The 25,882-nt window shown below is 35.1% G+C and overlaps 5 protein-coding genes across 7 annotated transcripts; 1 reads left to right on the top strand and 4 right to left on the bottom strand.

The window, feature by feature from the left end:
• LOC18600774 (universal stress protein A-like protein) lies at positions 3-1,872 on the bottom strand. The gene is made up of 4 exons (XM_007031429.2): positions 1,554-1,872; positions 730-851; positions 511-629; positions 3-350 (listed from the first exon to the last, which is right to left on the bottom strand). Exons 1-4 carry the CDS (start codon positions 1,738-1,740, stop codon positions 242-244), a joined length of 537 nt encoding a protein of 178 aa, XP_007031491.2. The 5' UTR covers positions 1,741-1,872; the 3' UTR covers positions 3-241.
• Positions 2,919-6,422, bottom strand: LOC18600772. The gene is made up of 2 exons (XM_007031426.2): positions 5,576-6,422; positions 2,919-3,561 (listed from the first exon to the last, which is right to left on the bottom strand). The coding sequence occupies exon 2, from the start codon at positions 3,494-3,496 to the stop codon at positions 2,972-2,974; it is 525 nt and encodes a 174-aa protein (XP_007031488.2). The 5' UTR covers positions 3,497-3,561; positions 5,576-6,422; the 3' UTR covers positions 2,919-2,971.
• On the bottom strand, positions 9,376-12,418 carry LOC18600771 (tetraketide alpha-pyrone reductase 1). The gene is made up of 5 exons (XM_007031424.2): positions 12,013-12,418; positions 11,616-11,797; positions 10,551-10,745; positions 10,272-10,425; positions 9,376-10,168 (listed from the first exon to the last, which is right to left on the bottom strand). Exons 1-5 carry the CDS (start codon positions 12,269-12,271, stop codon positions 9,870-9,872), a joined length of 1,089 nt encoding a protein of 362 aa, XP_007031486.2. The 5' UTR covers positions 12,272-12,418; the 3' UTR covers positions 9,376-9,869.
• LOC18600770 (proteasome assembly chaperone 3) lies at positions 15,024-17,354 on the top strand. 2 transcript variants are annotated; one of them, XM_018119770.1, is made up of 7 exons: positions 15,024-15,180; positions 15,950-15,997; positions 16,129-16,175; positions 16,402-16,468; positions 16,548-16,591; positions 16,857-16,914; positions 17,023-17,354. In XM_018119770.1, exons 1-7 carry the CDS (start codon positions 15,121-15,123, stop codon positions 17,071-17,073), a joined length of 375 nt encoding a protein of 124 aa, XP_017975259.1. In that variant the 5' UTR covers positions 15,024-15,120; the 3' UTR covers positions 17,074-17,354. The 2 variants fall into 2 exon arrangements, with proteins under 2 accessions (XP_017975259.1, XP_017975258.1); XM_018119769.1 differs by having other exon boundaries at positions 15,025-15,180; positions 16,120-16,175.
• Positions 17,628-25,667, bottom strand: LOC18600769 (serine/threonine-protein kinase BLUS1). Of its 2 annotated transcripts, none has more exons than XM_007031421.2 (21): positions 25,206-25,667; positions 23,861-24,553; positions 23,460-23,714; positions 22,876-23,000; positions 22,701-22,745; positions 22,512-22,593; positions 22,339-22,407; positions 22,092-22,262; positions 21,936-22,001; positions 21,607-21,675; positions 21,349-21,492; positions 21,154-21,227; positions 20,572-20,832; positions 20,174-20,265; positions 19,999-20,069; positions 18,771-18,896; positions 18,643-18,685; positions 18,505-18,551; positions 18,227-18,288; positions 18,099-18,150; positions 17,628-17,941 (listed from the first exon to the last, which is right to left on the bottom strand). In XM_007031421.2, exons 2-21 carry the CDS (start codon positions 24,026-24,028, stop codon positions 17,900-17,902), a joined length of 2,064 nt encoding a protein of 687 aa, XP_007031483.2. In that variant the 5' UTR covers positions 24,029-24,553; positions 25,206-25,667; the 3' UTR covers positions 17,628-17,899. The 2 variants fall into 2 exon arrangements, with proteins under 2 accessions (XP_007031483.2, XP_017975257.1); XM_018119768.1 differs by having other exon boundaries at positions 23,861-24,229.

Below are 25,882 nucleotides of genomic sequence, written 5' to 3'. Positions count from 1 at the left end.
AATAAAAGGGCAAAAGAAAGGTTTGTGCAAGTAATTCAATCAAACCGCACCTTACATAAAAGGACAGGCCAATAGCAGTAGGGTTTTTTTTTTTGCATACATCAACACATCCGCAGGGTGTTTTTCCAAAAGCAAAAGCAATTCATTTGTTATCCCCACTGATATATGAATTAGGAAGTTCCAGAGTCTCCACACCCATTAACAGAATGAAACAAAAAAATCCATATGCATCGAATCAAATTTAGTCATCCACAGGGTCCTGAGGAGCTTCATCCGGATTGCGCTTGATCGTGACAACTGGGCACTCAGCATGCTTCACGCAAAATTCACTCACAGTTCCAACAAACACCCTGCAGAAGCAAATTTCAACAGAACAATCAATAGCTTTACAGTTCTACTCTTTGGTTGGGATCTAGACTAGAGATGGCAATGGCAAAATTGAGTGTCAAAGATCGAAGGCATCAAGGACTGAGTATCAAAGATTGAAGGCATTAGGCACTTAAAGCATACCGCTGGAAAGGACCGAGTCCTCTACTACCCACAACAAGGAGATCAGGCTGGACCCTCTTCACTTCATGACAGATAACCTCCTTTGGATCACCTTTCTTGATCCATGCTTCAGAAGCAACCTACAATCAGCAAATGTATTAACTGGGGAAATACCAAATGATTTATGTTTTAAGTTTCCTTGAAAATGATACTAGTAATTTATTGAACGATCAATATTACCCCAATCTGATGACACTTTGTAACAAAGTATTCCAGCAGATGAAGCCCTCTTGCCCTGTCCCTGTGCCTCATGCTCTTGAAATCTTCAGGAGAGGCAAATATGCTGTCCATGTCATCAAACCCTATCAGAAAAACACATTAAAGGAAGATACCATCACTTCAAATTACCTGGCATTGGCCGATTATAAGACACTCAAGCTCAAACGAAGCATACAAAGATCCACCACTCAAACCAGTGTTGCCACTGGATTTGATGTTCCAGACTCAAAGCATAAACATTTCAAGATTATAAAGCCATATTGTACACAAACATTGTACCATCTACAAGGCTAGGGTTAAATTCAAGTAAATTCAATCTCAAAATACAATTATGCTACCATATCCAGCCAAACTTTGAAGGTGAAGTATATGATCAGTACCTTTAGAAAATGCATTTTCAAGGGCATGCTTTAACATTACTGAACAAAACCCTTAACTTTCGATCAATTTCCTAATTTTCCATTTCTCACTAGCCAAATAGATGATTTTCTTAGCAATCAAACAGATTGTAGATGCAATAAGCCAATAATCAAACAACAAAACAAATGATTTAAGAAATGATGAATCAAATTAACGCACAACTTTCTACATAACCTCATCAAAATCAGAAAGCCATTGTAATTTCAACAAAATCACGCACAATCAACAATCACATTCTCACACTCTATACAAACCCTAACCAAAGACAACCACGCGCGTATAAAAGGTGCTCATGTAAATTCACAAATACATAGAGAAAAAAGTGTAGGAAAAGGAGCAGAGAGAGAGAGAGAGAGAGAGAGAACCATCTTCATCGGGAACTTGAACATGGAGGAAGAGAAGCTTGAAACCGGAAGTGTTTGATCGAACGATCTTCTGAAGAGTCCACTCGAAAGCTCCTCTGCTGCTTATCGAAGCGTGAGGGTACCCTTTGATCGTTGACTGGTTCACTGCCAACATTATCCGTGTTGCGGTTGCCTCACTTGTTGCCATCTTTTCACTCCCAACTCACTGAACCACTAACTCACTTGGTAACTACTCACTCTCTCTCTCTCTCTCTCTCTCTCTCTTTCTCTCAATGTCAGCTTTTTGGAACTCTCTAGCTTTTGGAGACACGAAAGGCTCTGTGAGGGACGTTAAATGTGAGAGTAGTGCGCATCACGTGTATGATAAGGATTACTAAGAGGAAAATGCTATCGTGTACTTTTGCGGTTATAATCCAACCCGGCAGATTTGAAGAAATGACGTCATCTTTTGCCTAAAACTGGCGGGCCGTACTTTTGTCTTCTTTGTAACTTTTCATTTAAGAATGTACACAAATATTGGCAATTTGGGCCTTTACAGATTTAACCCATGGGCTAGGGCCCCTTACTTCTAGCCCAGAAAACCAGGTAGGTCAATATGGGCCCAATTAAGTAAATCACAACATTAATTTAAGATTGTTTTTTTTTTTTGTAACAAAAAGGAAGGGACGGTAATGGGCACCTTGTAATTGAATATCCGTGAATCTTTGACCTGATTATATAAAGTACAGGTATCTTAATTCAGGTTTGAGACAGATTCAGATAGTAAATTTATAAAAGTGTCTTAAAAGAACCCAAAGCTACAGGTTAATAACTTATAGTTTAGGTTCAATTTTGGATTAAAGGTTTAAATCTTGCCTAACACAAATACTTTCTGTTAAGTTATAGTTTCTCTTAGCCAAGCTAGAAGGGTTAAGAGTTAAGTTGATTGAGGGTAGAGAAATTCTATTAAGTAACTATAATGCTCAAGGTTGGCTTGAAAAATTTGCTATGCTTTGGTATATACAAAGTAGAAGGATGGAGCTCAAATGAAGCTTTAAAACAAGTCTAAATGTTGTTTCTATAATCTTTGTTTTGAAATTAAAAGGAATTTAGCTATACCAATTTATCAACATCAATCAATTAGAAGAAAACTTTAAGCCTAGTGGATCAACACCCAAATTTTAATGCATTTTTTTTCTCTCTATGATTTTCAAGACCCAAACAAAAGGAGCAAAGAACATTTGCTGTTATGTTAATGGCCTTGAACAATAAAAATTACTACCATATCACATTTTTTTTACAAATTACCAGCTTAATTAAATATTTTTTTATGTTAATTCCTACCCCCAAAACAGCTCCTAAAAAAAATGTTATGAAACTTTACAATCCAAACAACAATGTAATTGCACAATTTTTGTATTGAAGAAAGCCTAAACAGATTAAATACCAGTGAAAGAAACCCTCCCAAAACCCAAATGACCAACCTGATACAACTCTAACCAAACTCTCTCAGCTTCAAGCCTTGCACTCAAATTCCCTATTTCTTCTTCTTTCTCTTCTGCAAATGCTGTTGGAAATTCCCACATTCCCTCTTCTACCCTTACCCTTTCTCTCAAATTCCCATCCCCAACCTGATGATCACCACCACCACTAGTACTACAACAACAACAGCTTGTCTTACATTTTCTCTTCATTTCCACCTTCTTTCTCTTCTTCTTCCCCAGACCCAAACACCTCCTCCCCATTTTCCATGGGACTTTAACCAATGCGAGCGTCAAGAGATCGAGCACGGCACAAGGGCAACAACAGAGTGCCACACAGTCAGCAATCACTCCAGCGGTGCATGATCGACAATACTTGCCAGAACACTCTATGAAATCCCCACCTTCGTCGACGGCGTACCTGCTCTTCCATGTGGGTCCTCCTCGTACTTTACGTGAAACTCGAGGTGAATTATACTCCATTTGATTTTTCTTCTTGGATAATTCTCACCTTGTATATATATATAGTAATCATAAACAAAACCCCCCTGCAAAACAAAAATCAAAAACCTTTGATTTCTCTCATTTCTCTCTCCAAATCTAACGCATTGAATATACCCTCTGCATTCAGGCTTATAAGAACCTTAGAATTTCTGATTTTTTTTCTTTTTTTTTTTAAAGTTATACGTATGGGAAACTAAGGCGTTAGATTTCTTTTTCTTTCATGCATTTATCCCAGTAATAATTCAAACACTCAGAGGTAAGTGAAATCTTACGCTCTGAAGTGGGATGTGGATGGTGAGCACCAATGGGAGTTTGACATGAAAGGAGAGTGGGCGAGAGTTCGAGGTTCGGGAGCGTGTGGTTTAAGTGTACATATTTGGTTCAATTCGTGATATTACCTAAACCTCCCTAATTTAGCAGGTTGACAAGAATGGGAAGATTCCCAAATGACAAAAGAACCCATTTCCAAAGGTGAGAGTTAGTGTGTGTGAAGAGGGGTAAGTTAGTAACTTGGGAAAAGAAAAGATAGAAAGGAAATGTAACATAAAAGGGGAGGGAAGGGAAGGTGGGGGAGAGAATGAAAATGGAATTGTGACTAAGACGAGACAGCAGAGACAGAAACCCCGTTGATGAAAAATTTGTTTTTACCTTTAAATTAAAAATCCAATAACTTCATGTCCCCCATACCTATTTGAGCTTTGCAACAACTCTTGCTCTGTCCCCATGAATAGGGACTCTTCATCTTCCACATTCAATTGCCTTGCGGGAATATAGCTTTTCCTTTCCATGTGCAACTATTACTTGGATCATTTTCTTCCCTTAACTTTTTGTTTTTGTTCTTGGTTACAACTTAGATGTCTAGATTCAGACCAAATACCCTAATTTACATGGAGATTTATCTTGTCAGATTGCATGGTAATTACTGGTTTTTCTTTCATAATCCACAACAGGGTCCATCTAAGAATATGGAGTATAGGTTGAGAGTGAAATTTAAGTTGTACTGAAATATATATATAGGTTTACAGACAAGTTGGAAGGATTCTGGGTTCACGTGGGGGTTAAAGAGTAGAAAAATGGGCCAACTACGTGGCCCATGTTGAAAAGGCAGCAGATGAAATGGAAAAACTGTAAATAAATGCAATAAAATAGTAGTACAAATCTGCATTGGAATCTGCTTTTTCATTTGTTTTTCTGCGCCTATTTGAAGATAGTTTTGACTAGGATTTTAGTTAAGCTAACTAGGCTGTCCTATGTATGTCGTTCATTGCTTACGACAAGAAGGTAGCCACATATTCTATAACAGATTTGAAAGTAGTTTATAGTAATAATGGACAGATTAGTGACATTACAGCCAAGAAATGGAGACAACAACAATGTATTTATTAGAGTCAATGGCAAATTAAGTACCATGCGTGCTTGCTTCAAAGCAGGTAGATGTCAAATCTCAGAGTTTAAGTTCGATAAGGACTTGACTTTCTCTGGAATTAACGGGTTGAAATGTCGTTTGGATAACATTTTTGCTTTCATGTTTTATCTATGAAAAAGAGGAGGAGGAGAAAGAACAATGCTTATAGTTAAAAGAACAATCCTTACAGTCGAAAGAACAATCCTAAACCATCCAGAAAACTATTCTAACTTAACCCAAGAAAATGGCAAAAGGATGACTCATAATTCAACCATGCAAAAGAATGAAGGAAGGAAAATTGGATTAATCATCAAGGCAATTAACTATACTGTTAATGAAAGAAAACATTAACCTAACAAGGAACCCCAGAACAGGAAAATTTTGTAGTGGGATCCACAGGCAATGCACTAATAGTTGTGGTGGGATCCAGCCCATGGCAACAATATTGGATATAATGTACTGTAATCTACAGAAAAACAGATTCTTTCTATGTTTTAATCATGAAACCCTAATGTACTATTCCAAAAAGTACAGTCATTTGTAAAGGCAAAAAGAGGTTCATATGAACTTTCCATTATGCTATCATTTTCGGTATAAATATATAGTAAATGAAACCATTGAATTCATAATTAATGTCATGACATAAATCTTACCTGTGTTGTTAGCTAGCTGGCTAGTTTGTGCTTTTTCCACCTGAAACTTGAAGATATATCTCTCTGATGAGTAAAATGCAGGGGACTGTTTGTTGAACTTGTCTGTAAGCTTTGCTCTGATCTCAAAATGACAATGAGATTCAAGCTCTGGGTTATGTAGCATTTCCACAAGAAGGGAATCAGAGCAGAGCTCTCTCTGTCTCTCTCTCTCTCTTCTGGACTCTGGGTTTTTTATTTTAATCTATTTCAAATGACTAGAAACCCTTTCTTAAAAACTGTAAAACAATTTGGTAATGCAGAAAAATGAAGAGAGAAGCATTAAAAAAGTTTGTTGAAAAGAGAGAGAGATCAGATGGGGGAGTATGCTATATTTCTTTTTGATGAGTCCCGATGACAGCGAATATAGGAAATTGTCCCTCTCTTTTTACTCTTTATCATCAACCTCTTTCCCCACTTCTCACAGTTGGTTTGTTTCTCTTCTAACTTTTATTGCATGACTCATGCACGTGAGAGAAGGGGGGAACACACGTGCATCCACATTCAGACCTTGATTAAAGAAAGTCGGGATGGGGGACTTTTGGCTTCTGGTCATCACTTCATGGCCATGGGGGTACTTTCTTCCTCCTCCACCGCCCTTTGTCAGGTGAATCTCATACCTGATTTGGACCCCAAACCCAAGAAATTTTCTAGCAAAATCAAGAAGGTAATCAAGCTTCGCACTTGCACTAAGGTTTTGTTAAGTCCTTAGATTTCACTTTCCGACCTTTATATATCATCCAACTTTGGGCTTTTATATGGCGTAGGAAGCAAGCAAAGTGAAAATTATAGAAAATTATCTATCTCATTAAATGATTGCCTCTCTACTCTAACAAAAACTTATATTACATGCACAATGAGTGTATATTCATATCCATCAAAATCATGCATGAGATTAATGCATTGATAGTATATCAAATATAACTTACTCTTTTATAGATATGGCAATTCGTGTTAATGTATCGTAAACATGTCAGACACGATTAGATACGAAACACGTTAAAACTAAACACGAACACGACACGTTTAATATTCGTATCTTAGATTTAAAACACGTACACGTATATATTTAATACACATGTAACACAACACGACACGATTAATACGTTTATTAAACATGTCAATACACGATTAATAACACGATTAACAAGTTTAACAAGATTAAATAAAACTATTTACAATTAAATATAATTTTATTATTTAAATTTAAAATCTATAATTATAAAAATAATTGTAATAAAACAAAAATAATAATAACATCAAATAATCACCAAAAGTTAAAAATTAGAGTTGAGTATGTATAATTACATTATACCCTTTATAAAATTAAAAAAATTTATTAAAATAATTATTTAAAATTATTTATATAAAGTTAAAATAGTTTTTAATTATTAATTTTTAATAGATTAATAAATGTGTCACGTATACACGTTTAAACACGATAACATGATTAAACACGATAACACGATTAAGTAAGCATGTTTTAAACATGTTTATTTTCTTGTCTTAACGTGTCAGACACGATTAGATACGAAATACGTTAAGACCAAACCCAAAATCTGTTTATCCCCATATCTTCTCCTGTCGTGTTAACGTGTCGTGTTCAAAATTGTCAAGTCTACTCTTATAGTTGTCTTACTCATACCGAACTTATTGTTAAATATTTATTGCATTTAGTTAAACTTCCTAATTGGGTCTTGTTTTAATCTTAATCCAAACTGAATCGTGTGGGATTTAAGTCTCTGATATATGATTATTAATGGGTAGAGACTTGATATTGTTTGTTAACTTTTTACATAAAGGAAAGGTTGGGGTTATTACTATAAGCAGAACTTCTCTCTTCCTTTCCTTAATCTATCAACCTTTAAATATTCAATTTCTTAAACCCATTATGATATTTTATACTACAAAAAGCACCAAGAACAAGCTCTTTAGATTAATCAAAACCATGTTCTTCATTATTAATAACGAACGAGATGAAGGGTTTGGACCCAACGTTTACCCTTTTTCGGGCCCAAACATTCGTCGATCTGCAATCTTTTAGCTAGACTTTTTGGGGCCCAAATTTGAACAGTTGGGCCTATTTAGCTGGTCTTGAAATTGCTGATAGAAGCTCATGACCCAAAAGGCCCATAAAAGAATCGATAAATAGTCCCACCAGTGTTCTTCCAATCACAATCGAAACGCTAGAACCCTAATAGCAGCGGCCGCCATCAAATCCATTCCTGCACTTTCTTCTTCAAATTTTTTGTTCTGCTTTCTGGGTTTTTTTCTGGAGTCATTTATGTTTTGTTTTACGATAAGAGGGCGAAGATGAAGAGTGCTTTATAAGTTCTGACACCTCTTGTATGAGAAAAGCTTGTAAAATCTTTTCTTTGAGCAGAGATAGCAACTCTCTGAGCCCTTCCAATTCTCTTAAAAGATTTTATTTTTCTTTTGGGTTGGGATTTGGGAATGACATTTTATTTCTTGAAATTGATTATTAGGTGATTATTCATCCTGCATCATCTTTCATTGTGAGTAATAAATTTTAATATAAAATTTTACTTTTCTACATACAAGACTGTAAATTTTAATCTACTTTTATGAATTTAATTTTAATTTATTAATAAAATATATTTATTATAATTTAGTATTTAACGAGTAATGTTTATTATATGTTTGGATAATAATTAAATATTTATATGGTTTGAATATTTTATTAAATATATTTCACATTAAGATCTTTAAAAAATAACATAGAAATAACAGATAGGTGTACAATTACTTGAAACTCAATCTTGACTTTGCCCAATTTTACTTTTAATTTTAAGTTCAATTTTTTACTTGACTCTAACCTCAACATAAGAAATTTGGTTGAAGCCCAATTTGAATGGATTGTAACTACCATTACTTATCTATTATCAAATAAAAAAATGTAACCCAAACTGAAGAAAATCTGATTGAAACCAAGCCAACATTGATAAAATCCAGAAAAAGCTCAATCATTCATCTTGTCCATGGCAAATAATCCGTAGCAACATTGTAGATATCAATGCTAATGAGACACCTAGCTTTAAATATCAATTGTAGGTATGTTAGGTAAGTTCTAGATACACTCTTAGGTATGATGAGTGGATGGCAATAAAATCCAACTCAATTAGATTAAGAACATTTAGCTCAGGTATGATGAGTTGATGATAATAAAATTCAACTCAATTAGATTAAGAGCATTTAGCTCATTAGTTGATGCAGGATGTCTCTGCATAAAAGACAGGCTCAAATCTCTCTTCTTCCAAATTCAAAAACAGATGGAATTCAATCCATTGGTCACATCCAGAAGTGTTCCAGAGCTAACCACGTCATGTAACAGTTTCACTAACTTGAGGAAGATTTCTAGTTTACACAAACCTAACTTGGAATTCTGCTGAAGCTGTTGCTTTGTTGTCTCATTTCTACATAGCCACTCACAAAGTAAGAAAATCAATTAACAAGTTTATAGAATTAGCCATGTTTTTCAAACATAGTTCTTAGCCATTTCTAAAACCAATCTTCCATAGCTTGAAAATCACAACACCTTTCTGTGTTTATTCCCTTTCACTTTCCTCAATGAATCAAACCAGAAATACACTTTCTCAATTGGAGTACTTCATAGTCGTCATGTGATGTAGGGCAGGCTTGACTCCATATTTTGATCCTGTCCAGACCATGGAATACTGATAGATTGTGACATGTTTCCAACTTTGCATGCTCTGTAGCTAATAAATGTTGATAAAACAAGCATATTCAGTGTTTAGTTTGAATATCTATTCCTTCTAATTCATGCACCCGAATCAAATTATCAAAATTACAACAGAAATGTAGACACAAGTTTTTCTAAAAGGAACCTAACACCAAAACTAACTTGAGACTTAGGTGATCCCAGGTGAGGGATAAGGACTAAGATCCAATGGACGGTGCAGCTTAAGGTTGCAGCGTTTGACAATTTGTCACCTATACTTGTGGACCTTAACCACGCAAGTCATTGGAGAAATGCCATGGACCTTTGCCTTATGAATAACTTATTTCATATATGGCCTTCAAGTCATTCATGCATTAATCCTATTTGGTTTGATCAGTGAACTTGAATAAGCTAAAATACTCTTTACAAGTGAAAATGCAGCTTACTTTTAAGAAGATGGACCCCTGGTTTATCTTCATTTAGAAAATGGACAGTGGGAAACATTGTTCTTCTCTGTTTTGCTGATAAAAGCATAGTCCAAGGGAAAGCTAACTTGGGCTAACTTTCACCATAGCAACATCTAAGTTTCCTAGACATAAGATTGGTAAGTTTCTTGTTTGACAAGTCAAAGCGAGTAGGAATAATGTCGAATGAATCTCCACAGATCTTGTTTGATGGCATCCCCATTTCCCTTGCCAACTTCTCTGCTTCCTCCTCTCTCTTGATGACTTGATCAAAGCAAATGTACCTTCCAAATGCTGTCTTGTTCATTTCCTCAAACACAGATAAATGTGCCTCTGCCAATCTACTTACATCAACAATTGCTAGCAACCCATCTGCATACATTTCTTGGGCACCTGGATATTATGAATTACTGATCTAATTAGCTTTCATGACTATTGACTAGTAATTGAAAATTTGAAAGTAGAGAGTGAATAATTGAAAACAAATACACAATACCTTTAAGATAAGCTATTGTTGCCGTTGGATTTCTTAAGGAGAATTCAGGGCCTGTAATGAGCCCTGGACAGATGGTGGTCAGTTTTATGCCCATCTCCTCTGCTATTTTCCATGCAACTTTCTCTGCTTTCAGTTTCCCCAATGCATACCAGAGCTACCACATTTTAAGTGAAAAAGTAAGAAAGTAGTAACAAAATTTTGAAGGAAAATGCCATTAACTCTCATGTATTTATCTCAAAGCTATGGATGGTTTCTACTTCAAGTTTGCATGTACTATACCTTTTTGTCCATGCAGAGTGATTCATCACTCCAGCAATCATGGTTAACCAAAGTGGGGAGATCATGTTGGGTGCTGTCTCTCCATATGCAGGCCAAAAGTGAAGAAGTGAGCACACAATTCCTGACAGAGGGAGTTCTTGCACATGCCTTCATCACATTCTCACTGGCCTTTACTTCTATTTCAGCCATGGATTTCTAACAAACACAAACAGTTAAACATAACTTTCTTACATTCTGCTCATGTCAACTCTTGAAAACTATTCCTACATTACGAGCATGTAATTTCAATTCCAAAGTATACTTCTTAGGGTAGCATCATTTTCTAATTCAAAGTAAGATTCAACTTGGTGCTTAGGGAGTGTCAAAACAAGATGGTAAAGCATATATAGGGTGTTGAGAGGAGACCGTGATGTATCATGAAGTTCATGATTGTGGCATGTATTTAGACCACATGACTGGACTGCACTTCTCCAAGTTTTCTCCACCATATATTAAATGAGAGCCAAATTGGAGACTGATGCTCTGGTCCTGGTAGGCCAACCCAACATAAAGTCCTGAAGGAATGTCTTTTTGCAGTGGCACACTCATTTTTAGCAATTAAACTTTTCAGCTTTCTTTTTCATCCCATTCCTTGTAGCTTTCATCTTAAAACTATGACCAAAATTTGCTGCCTACCTATGAAATTTACTGACAGTATATAGTTAAAAACAGGTAAGAAACATAGCAATGTAGCAAACAGCAATCTTTGTCTAATCTTCATAAATTATTACCATAGCACAAGCACTAAGAAAACTGTTCTTTCACCTTTTGCTGGAGTTGATGAGACTTGGTTGGTAGGAGCTAATGAATTCATTCATATACTAGTGATAGCATCTGGAATAAAACTATCCCAGTAGGGAAGGATTAAGTAGTAAAGTACGATTCTAGTGTTCCATGTATCAACCACATATTTTGCTATGCAGATTTCATACAGGACTACATACAGTACCTTCTTGGGACTAATTTTATATGATTGGATAGAAAAAAAAAAAAGTCAAGAAATGGGAGAAACATGACAGAACTCACTGAATATCCAGAGATGCCACCAGGGTCAGCGAAAGCTGAGGTATGAAACACGCCACGACACCCATCAAACGCCTCCATTAGCCCCTGGATTTCAGTTGGCTTAGCCATGACCACAGAAATTTTGTTCGTACATGCCATCATCTCCCCTGATCTCTCCATCTCCCTCAGCTTCTCTACATCTTCTGCATTATTTTGAATCAATCCCATGGTGCCAATTAAGTCAGAACTATCAGACAGTATATCAACTAACAGCGATATATTTTTATGACCATAATAGTCTTCCGAAAACAGAAACTTTTTGACAAGAACCTGAAATCTTACAAAAATTTCCAACTTTGTCGGGTTCCAGGCTGTTTTCAACAACTAAATTCTTAAGTCATGGTTGGTACATATTTACCTTGGTTATCAACAAGGATCCGGACAGAGTATCCACGGAGCAAGAGACGGTTAACTATGGCAAGTCCAAGGAAAGAAACACCACTGGTAACACAAACAAGCTTCTCTTCAAGATCAACGTCGGCATTGTGGGAGCTCAGGCCTTTGAATTCTTCACTCTGTTTTCTTCTTTCCAGGGCAGCAAAAGCAACCAAAGTCTGCCTGAAGTCCTCAAACTCCATTCTTTCATTCTCTTCTTCTTGTGTCCTAACGATCCCCATGTGTACTATCTAGCTGTGGTCAGTAATTAAGTTGAAACTCTGGGTTCTGATTATTTGCTATTACCACCTGAAGTGGGTTAAGATTTTTTTGCTGCAAAGTAGGCAAAAACGGAAGGGCTCTTTGCTCTAGAAACAATCATGCGGTTGGCACCCCCTTCTATTTAAAGCTTATTTGCGACGTGTGGAAGCGTCAGCCAGCGTCATGGCTTTGCTAATTCGCTTGGCATTGCTTTGTTCAGATTGGCATGGAATGGTTATTACTCAAATTTCACAGTGAAAAATATTATTATTTTCCAAAAATATCGAAACAATTTTAAAATAAAAAATTTTAATTTTAAATCCATAATCTTTGTTCAGAATAATTTTTGGTTAAAATCAAATTAATCGAAAAATATTCAATTAAAATAATTGGGTTAATTTAATTATTTAATTAATTTATAAATAAATATAATTAAATCGATTAATTTGATCGATTATGATTTTAAAAATAATTGGATTAATCGAATTGGGTCCAAGTCATTTATATATATTATAATATATAATATTGTTCAAAAAGTTGTAATGGAAAATGCATGGCTCGGCTTAAACAAACGGCTTGGGTTGGGTTGGGTTGGTATGTAGAGGAAATGGTACCGATTCTCACGTGTTGAATGGCTAGTACGCACGAGATGGCTCAATTGGTTGTTGAAGTCTGTTAGCCTTACCTGACTGTCACTATGAGACTATCAAGCCCATTGGGGCTGCACACTTGCTCTTTTCTTCAATTATGGAGGGGGAAGGACTGACGTATATGGAGCGGAAGAATCTATTACCCAAGTAAAAGAAAGTCTCAAAGGAATTTCCTTACGTGGAGGACGCAGAAAAAAAGAGAAAATATATTAAAGAGAAAGAAAGCTATGGAGAGACCCGTGTGCAACGCACCCCCATAGTCTAGTGAGAGGAAACAGGAAGCCTATTCTCATGAAGTAAATGTTTACATTTACTTAAGTAAGTTGTACTGTAAAATAAAAAAGATGGTAAAACCACAGCAATTATGACACGTGCAATTTGTTTCTTGTGCATATGTAGGAAAAAGGAAGAAGGGGCAGAGTGGAACGTTTCAATGAGTTTCACGAGTCACGACTCACGTGTAACGTGACGGTTAATATTTGAAAATTGATGGGAGCGAAATTAACTTCACACGTTTTTTTATTTGGATAAAATATTTTTATTTTTTAAGTTTTAATCAAATTTTTTAAAATGAACATTTTGTTCTATACATCTAAACGATATTAATATTAAATATAAAACATCTAAAATATTTTTTTATTTTTACTTTTTTTAAAAACGACCAATAACGTCTCTTGCATCATCGACTAACCACTTATCTCCACTTTGCGTCCCCTTGGAGAATATCAAATTGGTGCTCTTTGAGAGCACCAAAGCTCTCAATGGAGTGCTCCTTTAGAGAGCTCCATCGAAGTTTTTTTAAAAAATTAATAAAAAATTAATAAAATTATATAATAATAATTTTTAAAATTAATAAAGAATAAAATTATCTTTTTAATATTGCTACATCATCAAACTAATGAAAATACTAATAGTTGATTAACGACTGAATTTATATGTCCAGCAAAAGATATTTTTTTGAAACAGAGTATCAATTTCGAAAATTAACAAATTCGCTTGAAATTTCAATCAAAACTTAAGGAGTGGAGGTGTTTTACCCTTTTCGACTTTCTAATAAAAGTAGAATAGATACATAATTTAAATTATTCAAATTTACTTTTTTGAGTAAATTATTTTTTATCATTTAATTTTTTTAATTTTTATTTTAATTTTTTATTTTTATAAAATAACGTCTCCATTATCATTTTAATCACTTAAGTTAAAAGATAACGAATTTTCCACTTCACCTTAGCTATTCTTGTCAAATGATAACATGTGATAGGGATAATAACTTTAAATATCACGTAAGAGATCTGTTATTTTTTAAGAATTTAAGTGACCAAGATTATGCGATTTAGGTCCGAAAAAGCTGTTAGGTCAGTAGTGTTTCGATTCAAGTCGTTATAATCAGAGGCGGAGGGAGGAGGGCTAGTAACTCTTAAACTTTTAAAATTTAATAATTTTTCTTTATTTTTTTATAAATTTTATAGTTTTGTTTTTTATTTTTTAAAAAAATTATAATTTTATCCTGATAAATATTGAATTTCTTGTTTTCACCCCCTCAAACATAAAATTCTAACTCCATTATCGGTTATAATTGGTAAGAAAACATGTGCCAACTCATGTGGGCTTCCTAGATTGCTTTAATGAGATCTTAATCCAATGCCTTAATTGTGATTGTGATATGTGGCATTGATGAGGATGTCAAAATTTTGAGTGGATGAGATTGTGATGTTTCATCAAACTTCATATATGCATGGATTATAACTAATACATAAATAATTAATGATTATATGCTTATTTTTCAAGAGATTATCTTTCCTTTGACTAAATCGGTTAATGAAATTTTCTGATTGATTTAATCCATTGCTCATATTTACACACGTGTGCACGCATATGTGTATATATATATATATATATGTCCACTATTACACTTCTTCTCTTTATTACAAAAAAAAAAAATTCTTCTCTATTTATTTGATTAAAAAAAAGAGAAAAAAAACCATACTACCATTCATTTGGGCTGGGAGGCCCAGCATTAGACTGAAATCTTGGGTCAGAAAACCAACCCATTTATCGATGTTTTACTTTGAAAAGTACGAAAAACGCAAGGAGCCAAGAAACGGAGAAGAAAAACTACAGCAAGGCTGACAGAAGGTTTCTTTTCAAAAAATTAGGAGTTTTTTTAGAAAAAGAAAGAAATGGGTGGTTTAGAACCACGTTTTCCTGTTCCTTACAAGAATTTCTCATTGGAAATCAAGGTAAAAAAAAACAAATTCTTTTGCTTTGTTTCTTATTACTTGGGTTTCTTTCTATCTCTGAGTTTTCTTCTTGCTCAGAATCAAATTGGCTTTGTTTTTTTTTTGTAAATTGTCTAATTTTTGTGTTAACTTTGTTGTAGAAAAACAATTAAATCTGGGATTTTCATTCTGGGTTAGTGTTTTATTGTGAATTTGATGATCAATGGCTTGCCCCAGTGTAGCATGATTTGCACTATTTTATAAGCTTAAGCAAAATGAATTAAAGGGTCAATGGGACTTTAATTTCTGGGATTATGTTCCTGTTGTTGCTTAAATGAAGATTGTTTATAGCATGAGGGATAGAATTTAACATTTCAGTGACCTCTAATGTAATGGTTCAAATGAATCGAGAAGTTCAAGTTTAGTATGGGAAATTAGAAGATTGTTTTCTCAAGTGGTTGATAAACCTAGGCTGTTAAGTGTGTTATTTTTAAATGGTATGCATGATTCAAAGTAAATTATGTTTGGTTGGTTTCTGAATTTTATGGATGGCTGTGAAAACATCCTTGTTGCCTATGGAAGCTAGTCTGTCTTCTTTTCTGGTATGCCTCTGTTTCAGCTACCTGTATATATCTCCTGGCAGGCAGTGTGATATATTTGACCTTGTCTTCATCTAATTTACAGTTTCCAGTGATAATTGATATTTTTTTTATGCTTTTCTTATCCTAAGGATTGCTTTCAAAATGGTATGTGATTAGAGTTTCTCAATTGCATGCCTTTTGCTTGTCAGGGGAATAGCACAGACCTAGTCGTTTGCCGTTATGACGATCATTTTCTCGTGAGTACAAGACTTCCACTTTTTGCTCAAATTTTGACTTTTGGTGCTGTGTGTGTCTGTGTGAGGTTGAGGGAGGGGGTGATATTTCCGTGTCTTTTTGTGATAAATTTAATGTGTGAAAGAGTTCTCAGGTCATGGCAACTCAGATAGGAACTATGGGAACAATACTGCATGCCAGGTTTGTCTTTTATTTTCCTTTAATGCAATTATTCTTTATTCTTTTCTTTCAAAACTGAAGAGAAAGGTTTTAGTGTTTCCTCCGTGTCAAAAGTCACAGGCACTGTTGTTAAGTAAAATTTGAGTATGATTTCTTTATTACCAAATTTTTGTTGAAGTTATATGGAGTATCATCGTGATAATTCTACTGAGAAGAGTGTCTGAGGTGTGTTTATTTTTATTGCCAGAAAGGAGGAAGGGGTTTCAATCCAGCCGACTTTCCATGTGTCTGTAATATTTGGCAAACGAGATGAGGTAAGCCGGACTTTCCTGTTGTATGTTAATTTGACCTTTCATATCTGTCCCGAATTTTGAATGAATGCAACATGTGCAGCCAATGCTACTGGCAATTGCCCGTCAGCTAATTGAACAAATAAGGTATTTTTCCAACTCAATATACATGTTATTACTATTTCATACAAGGTCTGAGTGCCCTAGCATTGCCCGTTCTCCTTATTGGATCTATAATTGTTGCAAATACTCATCAAAGGATCATATGAGAGTTGTTAAACAGTAATAACTAGAAATGAGAATTATCTCATCATTTTTCTCAATTAAATACGGTAAACTTGCAAATTGATTGGGCTTTGTATTATAAGATAATCATTTTGTAATATCTTGAGATGTCCTTTTGTGTTTGCAGTTCCTCGGCCTCCTCTTTGCCTTTAGTGCTATCGCTTGGGCTCAAAGACCATAGTGCGGTACTGTCCTCTAACTCATGTTTGCGAATTGTGATTATCTTTTGCCCCTTTCTTTTTCTGAATCTGCTACAAAGTAGTTAAACTCATATGATATCCGGTTTTATGCAGGAGACACTGAAAGGCATTGTTTCTGCAGTGATGGAGAACCGTCTCTGGTAATACATTGACGCTAAATTTTCAGCTTTTGTTGTCTAGGTGTTGGATTTTGTAGTATCATGTCCTATCATGTAGTGCAAGTTGGCTTCTTATCACATGTATTCTATCTTTCAATTCAAAGCCTGCAGTAAGAAAGAGGATTTGGACCGCACGTAATTTTGTTATTCAATGGTCAGAATCCAAATTTTCTGCTAGTTGCTTCTTAGTTGTACATATTTACTCACAAAGGGTAAAGACGAGCTTCCAGATGACATCCAAATACACCGTGTTGTGTTTAAAGATTATCAATCTCCTTATCTCTCAATCATTTAGCCATCACTGTTTCTTAGGAAGGTGTGAACAAACCAAATAAGCTTTGGTATGCCCACAATTGTTGCAGTTAATCAGAAATGAACACTGGAACCGGAAGTGCTGAACATTGACAAAGAACCTCCTTTCTAATATAAACCAAACAAGTTTTTCATGCTCTCATAAAAAGCTTCCTTATTGCCATTCAAACCAATCTGTGATTCAAAAATATATTTACCACTTATTTTAATTCTAGTTCGAAGAGCAAATGAGTACCCAACTGACAGAGAGAGAGATTGTAATTATATTACAATATCCTGTCAATAAATTACAAGAAGTTACATGAGACTGAAAGGGAATGGCATCTCAAAATTTGGGTGTCCGGCTTAACACACAGCCATAGATATGGTACACTAGAAATACAATAAAACGCACTCCTATACCTCAACACCTTTTTAAGAACCTTATGAACCCTAGCACTGAAGAAGAAATAATCAGGCAGTTTCTATATCAACATCACCACCACACTATTGTTTCACCTTCACTCTTTGTTGTTGGCCAAAGCACTTAGTTGCTTCTCTAACTGCAACGTGATGAGACAAGTATAATGAACTCAGTTTCCAGTCAGTTGAATTAAAATCTAATGGCGATTAAAACAAGAGGAGGTGATTTGGTATGCATGAAGAATCCTCTGATGTGTGTGCTGTGTCTGTGTGAGTATTCAAGATTAATTCACAAACCTGCATATTTCTCATTTTCTGTCTCTGCAATTCCTCAACAAGGTTCCCAATACTGACAACAGAATTCAAATTTCAGTAAACTGTGCATAAAGAAAGAAAATCAGAACTGTTGGAGCTTCACGTCATACCTTTGTTGCAGCTGAATCACCTGAGATTGCAGCTCTCTCTCCCTCAAAGAAGAATGTGGTATCTGCACATACAATTAAGACAACTTAATCATTCCTTTAGAAAAATAAACTCTTTAACAACGTATGCCTATTTGATAAAAGAAGTCTCAGCATGAGATATCCAGCATTTATATAAACCAAATCCCATGGTCATAAAAATGCATAAATAATAGGGTAATTGACACCATGGAACATCACGTTGTCATATGATTATTAAGATATAAAGGTTGATTAGTTACCTGCAAAAGGTCATTGGTGCCTACCTCTGTCAAGTCCCCAGGCTTACCTATATAAGCAAGAGAAGTCAAATTTAACATCATACTATCTTCCAAGTTTAAGCAGCAAAAATGCAGACAATCAAAATATAGAGGCATTACCATAAGTTTGCTCCAAATACTTGATCAATCTAATGATTTCTTCCTGTCAGCAATCATCAACAAACAGAACATGTTTTCAGATAGGCAGTCTCTATGACATCAGAGAGAACATACAAAAAGAAACATACCCTTTGCACGGTGTTCTGTTGCAAAATGCATTGTAGAGATGGGAGAACCGCACTAGCTGTAAGGTTTAGAGATGATGGACAGGTTGAACCTCCGATAGCCGGGTTAAAGTTGCAGTTTGTAGGTCCCTGAATGAGAGAAAATAATGGCAATGGTCACCAAGCCATTGCCTAAAAGATAAATCACTAAGTTCCATCCTCATTATTCTTCATCCCAAAAACACATGAATTCAAACATAGAAGACAGTTTGTAAAAGCAACTGTGTGGGCTACGATGAGGAAGTATAAGCCACAAAATGTTCACGGATGGCAATCCAGATATTAGTGGATAAACTTAACCAAAAGCAATGAAGTATTACATGAAAAATACAGTTTGAAATAAGATTAAACATGCATCCATAAGGACAAGCACATGAAACAAATACAGCAATACAAGTCAATCATATTTAAAGAAACCAAAGTCTGTGGTGAAATCATTTACCATATAGTCTTTCAGCAGAAATATAATTTATTCAATATGACATAAAATTATAACAGTTGATGGCATTAGATGTATGCCATTTTGTTGATGCAGCATCTTCCATGATGACAAACTATGTAGATATTTATCAATGCTAATAATTTTCACTGCAGTATATTATAACAGACAAAGTAAGACATTGACACTCAATATGCATCAATTCATAACTGTGCTGCTGATTTCAAATAAAACACTGTTTATTAATACAAAGTTGCATATCAAATGCGGTCGTTATAATTGATTTCATCCAAATAATGACAAAATAGCTACTTAAACAATCGCATCATTTAAAAAAATCCATGTCGACTTTTGTGACCTGTTTCTTACTTCTCATCATTTCTGTTTCTCGATTCTGTTAAAATGTGAAATCTATGGAAATAATAAAGAAATGAAAAAATAAAAGAAAATAGGAAGATTACTAGGGAAAAAAATTGTAGATTTTTTAAATGACATGACTGCTTAAATGATTATTATGCTGTTATTTCGTCATTTCTTTGAACCGAATCTGTTAAGGTGACCATATTGGATACAATTTAAAAAGTTCAGCAAACAAATTGGGGCAAATTGAAGTTCGGTGAGCAAAGTGGAAAAAAGCTATAAGTTTAGTGACCATCAATAAAATTTAATGTTTCTTTAGATAACATGAGGTTAACATTACATACTAAGGCTGATTCGGGTTGAGTGGAAGTTAGCCTAAAATTGCAGATGTACCTTGGGACTCAGATCTGCTGATGTCACCTTAAAACGTCCCCGCTGAACAACTGCTCCTTCTGATGCATCCTCTGATACATAACAAGAGGCCAAGAAACAAAACTTAGTTCATTAGAGTACAAATAAGTAGTATAGCTTCTGGGTAGAAATGGAAGAAAACAAAACAAGAAAATACCCGATGAAATGTTATTTGTTTCTCTCCTATGGCGGTACGACAATGGACCACTGTAGTTGCGATCAGATGGAAATTTAGGCTGTGGGAAGTCCCTTCAAAACATTTTTTATATACCCAAGTTAGTATAGATTATGTCATCAAAAACATTTCCAGTCTAAGTAAATGGCAATGATAAAACCAACAATGTTCTTTTTAACTCCCCAGCCAAAAGAAAGTCCCCATGTACCAGATCATACATCTAGGACAACCAACGAATTCAAAACCTCATCATATCTGGAGCTTGTTAATGGGCAAAAGATCTTCCTATGTGATAATTCAATGCACACTTCAAGCTTTCTATCATGTTTGGTGATAACAATTACAAGCTCAGGGTAAACTTGACTTGGAACAAAGCTTACCTGTCCCCATCTCCTGTAACCTTTTTAGGAGAAAAGGCATTATCAGGTATTAGTGAACCGCTCAAGAAATTTTTATGCTCTGGAATGACCTGACGTGGTAAAGAGCTACTTTGCCCGGAATTCTCACCCTCATTTCTTCCAGCATCTTGGTCTGCAGCTCTTGATGACTTTGTAATGATCTGTTCACTTTCTGATCGGGTAGCACCTTTCCAATTTGGACTATTTGCACCCTCATCATCTTCACCAATGTCAAAACAGCCTCTGCACCAATTAAATAGTCGCATAAGTGACGGAATTAAAATAAATGGCAACCTTTCTTTTTCCAAAAGAAAATAGTAATTAGCCTAAGAGGTACCATATATGTTCTTGACAAAAAATATTCAAAAGAAAATACTACAGAAAAGCAGATAACTTAATAATTGAATGACTAAAACTGTGACAAAATACCGCTTTCTATTCAAAAAAATTACGATTCGAAATCTCTTTGAATGTGACAAATGCCAAAATTGATATCCTCCAAATTATGTTCTATGAATGAATTATTTGCAATAGTAACACCATGCAAGCATAAAAATGTCATACTTGAGAGCTTGAAGAGGTTTAATAGGAAATGAAACAAGTGAACTCTCCAAATCATGAAGATCACTAAGCCCGTCCTGAAACAAGTAAAAGGTGGATTTAAATCTTAATGGATAAGTTTAATCAAATGAATTCAACCAAGAATTGAAGAACTGACAATTTAACTGTATCGAAATAATTTAGAATTATGACTGGTACCTCCTGGCTAGTTGCAGCAATGGAATTACTAGCCATTTCTGGAGACATCCTCTCTGCTGGTAATCCAACATCATCATGCCTGTCCCTTTGCTTCCTGCTCCCATCTCGATCTTCTGCACTTGACACATCATCATAATCTTGAATCTGCAGGTAAAACAGTCAGCACTTGTATGAGATAAAGATAATATAGCAATTTTTGGACTCTCTAGATAATTAATAATAAAAAAAAAAATAACATGGGTAATTAAAAATACTTACAAGTGCAGCCTGACTTTTCAAGTCCTCTAGGTTGAAATTCCAGGCACTGATGCCTCTTATATACTCTTGCTGCAAGGTAAAAGGAATTCATATTAAAAGTGATACTATGCAATCATATATATTTACTATACCATGGGCATTTGTTAATCAAAGTAAAACTAGCTGCATATAGTTTCTCTTAATCTTTAAGACCTGACATGAACGTGGAACTGAGAGCAATTGGGATTACTCACAGTACAAAACCTAAAACACTAGTAAGGCATGAATGGAAGAACCTGACACTATCAGTTACTTTTTCACAAAAAAAGTAAACAAGCTCCATTATTAACCTGCGATAATTGCTCCTTGTCCTCATAGAGAGCTTTATTCTGTACAAGAAGATCAGCCTCTTTTGCCTGAGACATAAAAGAAGAGATCAAAGTTGCAAATTAATTCCCCATCGTAAACAGAGGTCAGAAATTAAATAAAGAGGGTAAGCAAGAGACCTTTAGCACCCTAAAACGTTCACCTAATGGAGCAAGGCCATCAAGAATGCTACGAGCCAGATAATCATGGGGGCGTGCATGTTTAAAGAAATGGTGCTTCAAAAGCTTCTCTGAAGTTGGACGTTTCTTTGGGTCCTTCACCAGGCAAGTAGCTACCAACTCCTTGAAAGACTAGAGAAGTATAACACTATCAGAATGATACTAACAAGTGATATCAGCCACTGAGATGCAATTGAATAGCACAAACCTTTGAAAACCTCTTGTCTCTTTCATAGTCCAGACCAGGAGGAGCATTTTGCAAGGTCATCAACAGAACCTGCAGCAAAAATGGGAGTAAATAACCAAATTAAGAACTAAAGCAGAAGGCAACAACAAAAAATATACAATATGCAACTGGTATAACTATCTGAAGAGATTTACTTTCATTGGTGGATACTTAGAAAATGGGGCATGGCCATGAGCAAGTTCAAGGGCCGTTATTCCAAAAGACCATATGTCTGCTCTGTTCACAGAAAGAAGAAAAGCAAACAGAATGATTTAAAAGGCACAACAAAACAAAATAATGAAAGGAAAATGAAAAGAAAACGTATAGATCAGCAATCAACTTACTTAAAGTCATAACCATGCAATTGCTGCATAACTTCGGGAGCCATCCTGAAATAAAGAGCAACGGGGAAGGAGACACATTGTGGTCATCATCAACTCTCAAAATTGAAATGCCATGATAAAAACACTAATGCAAGTAAAATCCCACACTGTTGAAAGGCCAATGCAAAACAAATACCAGCAAGGAGTTCCAACAAAAGTATTTCTGGAACGCTGTCTGTCTCCAGTATCAAACATGCATGCTGATACTCCAAAGTCTGCCAACTTGACAGAACCATTAGAATCAATTAAAATATTCCCAGCCTGCAAACAGAAGATATGAATGTAGATAAGTATAGCAGAGATAATAATCCCCCAAAATGAGTAGGAAGGAAAAGAACAACAACAAAATAACAGGGCGATATGATGTTGACATATGTAGCACAATCGGGATTGTAGTTGTCAAAGAAATAACGAGATTAAGTCATCTCAAACCAATAGACTAATAGATCATTATCATTCAGTATTAGCATAAGGTTTCATATCTAGAAAGCAGAAGCAAATTTTTCCCTGCATTTATCATGCATTGTCAATCAATGACATTACAAGAAGAACCATAAGTTGTTCATATTACTCTATTTGTCACCAAATATAGCTTTCTTAAGCTGAATTTTTATAGAAGACAGTCAACAACTAATTGGCTTGGCCTCTGAAATAACTCCTTGTGGGATAAACAAGAAAACACATGGCATGAAAATAAAACAAGAAGGGGCAATCAGATACCTTCACATCTCTATGAATGTGCCCATGGGCATGAAGATAAACAAGAGCTTTTAGAACTTCACGCAATAAAGTAGCAATAACAGGCTCTTCAAAACCTTCTGAATAAACAGATTTCATTATATGCAAGCAGGATCCCCCAGCCATGTATGGCATCACAACCCAAAGGTTATGACCAGCAGTGAATGAACAATGCGCCCGTAATACATTTGGGTGATCGATCAAGCTCATGGTCTGTACCTCTCTGCGGATGCCATCCTGTATCATTTGCAAACAGAAACCATTCAATATGAAAGAAATAATATGCTTTATGTCAACTCTTGTATGGAGTTGAGGGGACTCATAAGAAAAGTGTATAACTGAACATGATATCCAGGCAACAAATCATGAAATACCATACTTACCAGATCATTATTGCACTTTTCCAGATCAAGAACCTTGATAGCAACAATCTCATTAAGTGGAATGCATAAAGCCCTACACACAGTAGCGCTGACACCCTCTCCAACTTCTTCGTATAATTTATAATCTATTGCATTGACTGGATATCGTTTCTCCGAAGGATGCTCCATGTTTTCTTCTTACAGCATACCATTACATCCCTCTTTACACCTAGATATTCCAATTAACAAAAACAAAATTTGACCTAAAGATTGGACTGTCAATCTAATGTGGGGCATCTTCCAATTAGGTAGCATCTTCCCTTTGTTAACGCTCAGCAGTGTAGAAGTCCACTCACTTCATCAAGTTAATAGCCTTACTCAGTCCTTTTCCTTGCATACAGAAACAGTTTAAACCCCAAAATCCAAGTTAATAACAGAAAAGACCCTAAACAATACACCAAGTATTTCTGTGATTGAACAATTGGAACAAGCAGTAAACCGTCCAACAGGGCACTCAGCAAGGCACTATAAGAAGAATGATTCAACCCAAATAGCAAGCAGAAGCCTAAAGGCTAGCAAACATCGTATGGCACCAAACTAACAAATGCACTCCAAATCCAGCTAAACGTCTGCGCAAACTATTGAAGAACCAAAATGTATGGAAGATAACACGAGGCCTGTAACACAAAAAGGTGGTAGTAGGGGTAGTTTAACCTGTACAAACCCCCGAAAAATACAGTGTCAAAGCTTACTTGTAAAAATACCTTTTTTTTCGAAACAATTATAGCAATTACCAACCCAAAAGAATAACAAAATTTAACCTTCCAATAGAAATCAAAACTATTAGATGCATTTATAACTCATAGAAACTTTACAACAAAATAGTCAAATCAAAAACAAAAAAAAATTAATACCCATCTTCACAATTAATTTTCAGAAACAATTCCATCAAAAAAAAAATTTAGAAGAAAAAGAAACAGAAAAGTTGAATAAAAGAGACCAACTCTTTTAATTGTCCAGCTTTTATACACTGATTTCAAATATCAATTTTCATTTTCCAAAATCCAATAAAACAAAGCACCTTTTTATATAATTCTAGCTTAAATTACAAAACAAACTTAAAAATAGAACTAAACTGTAACTATCATTCCAACTTCTAATTAATTAAGTACTAAATATCATAGCATTCATAAAATCACTCCAAAGTTTCCACATTTCCTCTACAAAACTACTAAACCAAAACCAAAAATAAAAATAAAAACAAAATCAAAATTCACTAATCCCAAGCATCTTCCCAATCAAAAAGAACTAACCAATTAGAAATTCATAAAAATAAGCTAAAATTATCCACAGATTTAACACAAACCTAGGGTTTCAGCGGATTCAAATCAGAGCTGAATCTGAAAACCTCACAAAATTTGCATTAATAAATCGATACACAACCCCTCCACCCCCTTCAAACGACGTCGCTTAAAGGAGGCTTTTTCTTTTCAGCCTCAAATTTCGATCTTTCCTCTCCTTCTTCGTCTCCTTCTTCTTCTTCTTCTTCTTCTTCCTCTTCAAAGACGACTCTAACGATGACGAATTGGCGATGATAATTATTGGCCGATAAATATTATAATTAGATAAAATTAAAAAAATTAAAAAAAAAAAAAACCGTCGAGTTTCAGGTCCTCGGATCGAATCTTCCAACTTTCACAGTTTGCAAGAAAAATAGTCAAAAATACTAATTTTTTTTTTCCTTTTTAGCTTTGATAGAGCAGAGTAAAATGAGAGGAAAATATAAGAGGGAAGAAGCTCGAGTTCGATGCAAATTGGAGTGGGACCCGAGCAGGAAGAGATTTTGATGAGTTTATGGTGTCTTCTCTCTTAGTAGGTGAAAATATCGTGGCGTGGAGAATCGTAAATTTATCGGCCCAAATTATCGAGGAAGCTCAAGAGAGGGGTGGGTGATTGCCTCACCTGAGAGTGAGACCTCCCTCGGTCAACCCTGGTGGCTCATCATCGGTTGTTTATCTTCTTTCTTTTTTCAGAAAATTCGGA

Source organism: Theobroma cacao, chromosome 4 (genome assembly GCF_000208745.1).
Source record: "Theobroma cacao cultivar B97-61/B2 chromosome 4, Criollo_cocoa_genome_V2, whole genome shotgun sequence".
NCBI classification, from domain to species: Eukaryota; Viridiplantae; Streptophyta; class Magnoliopsida; order Malvales; family Malvaceae; genus Theobroma; species Theobroma cacao.
This window is presented reverse-complemented; position numbering and strand designations above follow the sequence as displayed.

Excerpts from the sequence above, each read along its gene's own strand:
- LOC18600774 (XM_007031429.2), bottom strand. The coding sequence starts at position 1,740 with ATGGCAACAAGTGAGGCAACCGCAACACGGATAATGTTGGCAGTGAAC. Across the intron at positions 852-1,553 it reads TCAAGTTCCCGATGAAGATG|GGTTTGATGACATGGACAGC; the intron begins GTTCTCTCTCTC and ends TTTTTCTGATAG. Across the intron at positions 630-729 it reads CAAAGTGTCATCAGATTGGG|GTTGCTTCTGAAGCATGGAT; the intron begins GTAATATTGATC and ends TGCTGATTGTAG.
- LOC18600772 (XM_007031426.2), bottom strand. The coding sequence starts at position 3,496 with ATGGAGTATAATTCACCTCGAGTTTCACGTAAAGTACGAGGAGGACCC.
- LOC18600771 (XM_007031424.2), bottom strand. The coding sequence starts at position 12,271 with ATGGGGATCGTTAGGACACAAGAAGAAGAGAATGAAAGAATGGAGTTT. Across the intron at positions 11,798-12,012 it reads GATCCTTGTTGATAACCAAG|AAGATGTAGAGAAGCTGAGG; the intron begins GTAAATATGTAC and ends AAAATAATGCAG. Across the intron at positions 10,746-11,615 it reads GTGGCATCTCTGGATATTCA|AAATCCATGGCTGAAATAGA; the intron begins GTGAGTTCTGTC and ends TGTGTTTGTTAG.
- LOC18600770 (XM_018119769.1), top strand. The coding sequence starts at position 15,121 with ATGGGTGGTTTAGAACCACGTTTTCCTGTTCCTTACAAGAATTTCTCA. Across the intron at positions 15,998-16,119 it reads GTTATGACGATCATTTTCTC|AGTTCTCAGGTCATGGCAAC; the intron begins GTGAGTACAAGA and ends AATGTGTGAAAG. Across the intron at positions 16,592-16,856 it reads CAGCTAATTGAACAAATAAG|TTCCTCGGCCTCCTCTTTGC; the intron begins GTATTTTTCCAA and ends TTGTGTTTGCAG.
- LOC18600769 (XM_007031421.2), bottom strand. The coding sequence starts at position 24,028 with ATGGAGCATCCTTCGGAGAAACGATATCCAGTCAATGCAATAGATTAT. Across the intron at positions 22,746-22,875 it reads TTTGTTGGAACTCCTTGCTG|GATGGCTCCCGAAGTTATGC; the intron begins GTATTTGTTTTG and ends TCTTTATTTCAG. Across the intron at positions 22,263-22,338 it reads GAGACAAGAGGTTTTCAAAG|TCTTTCAAGGAGTTGGTAGC; the intron begins GTTTGTGCTATT and ends ATACTTCTCTAG.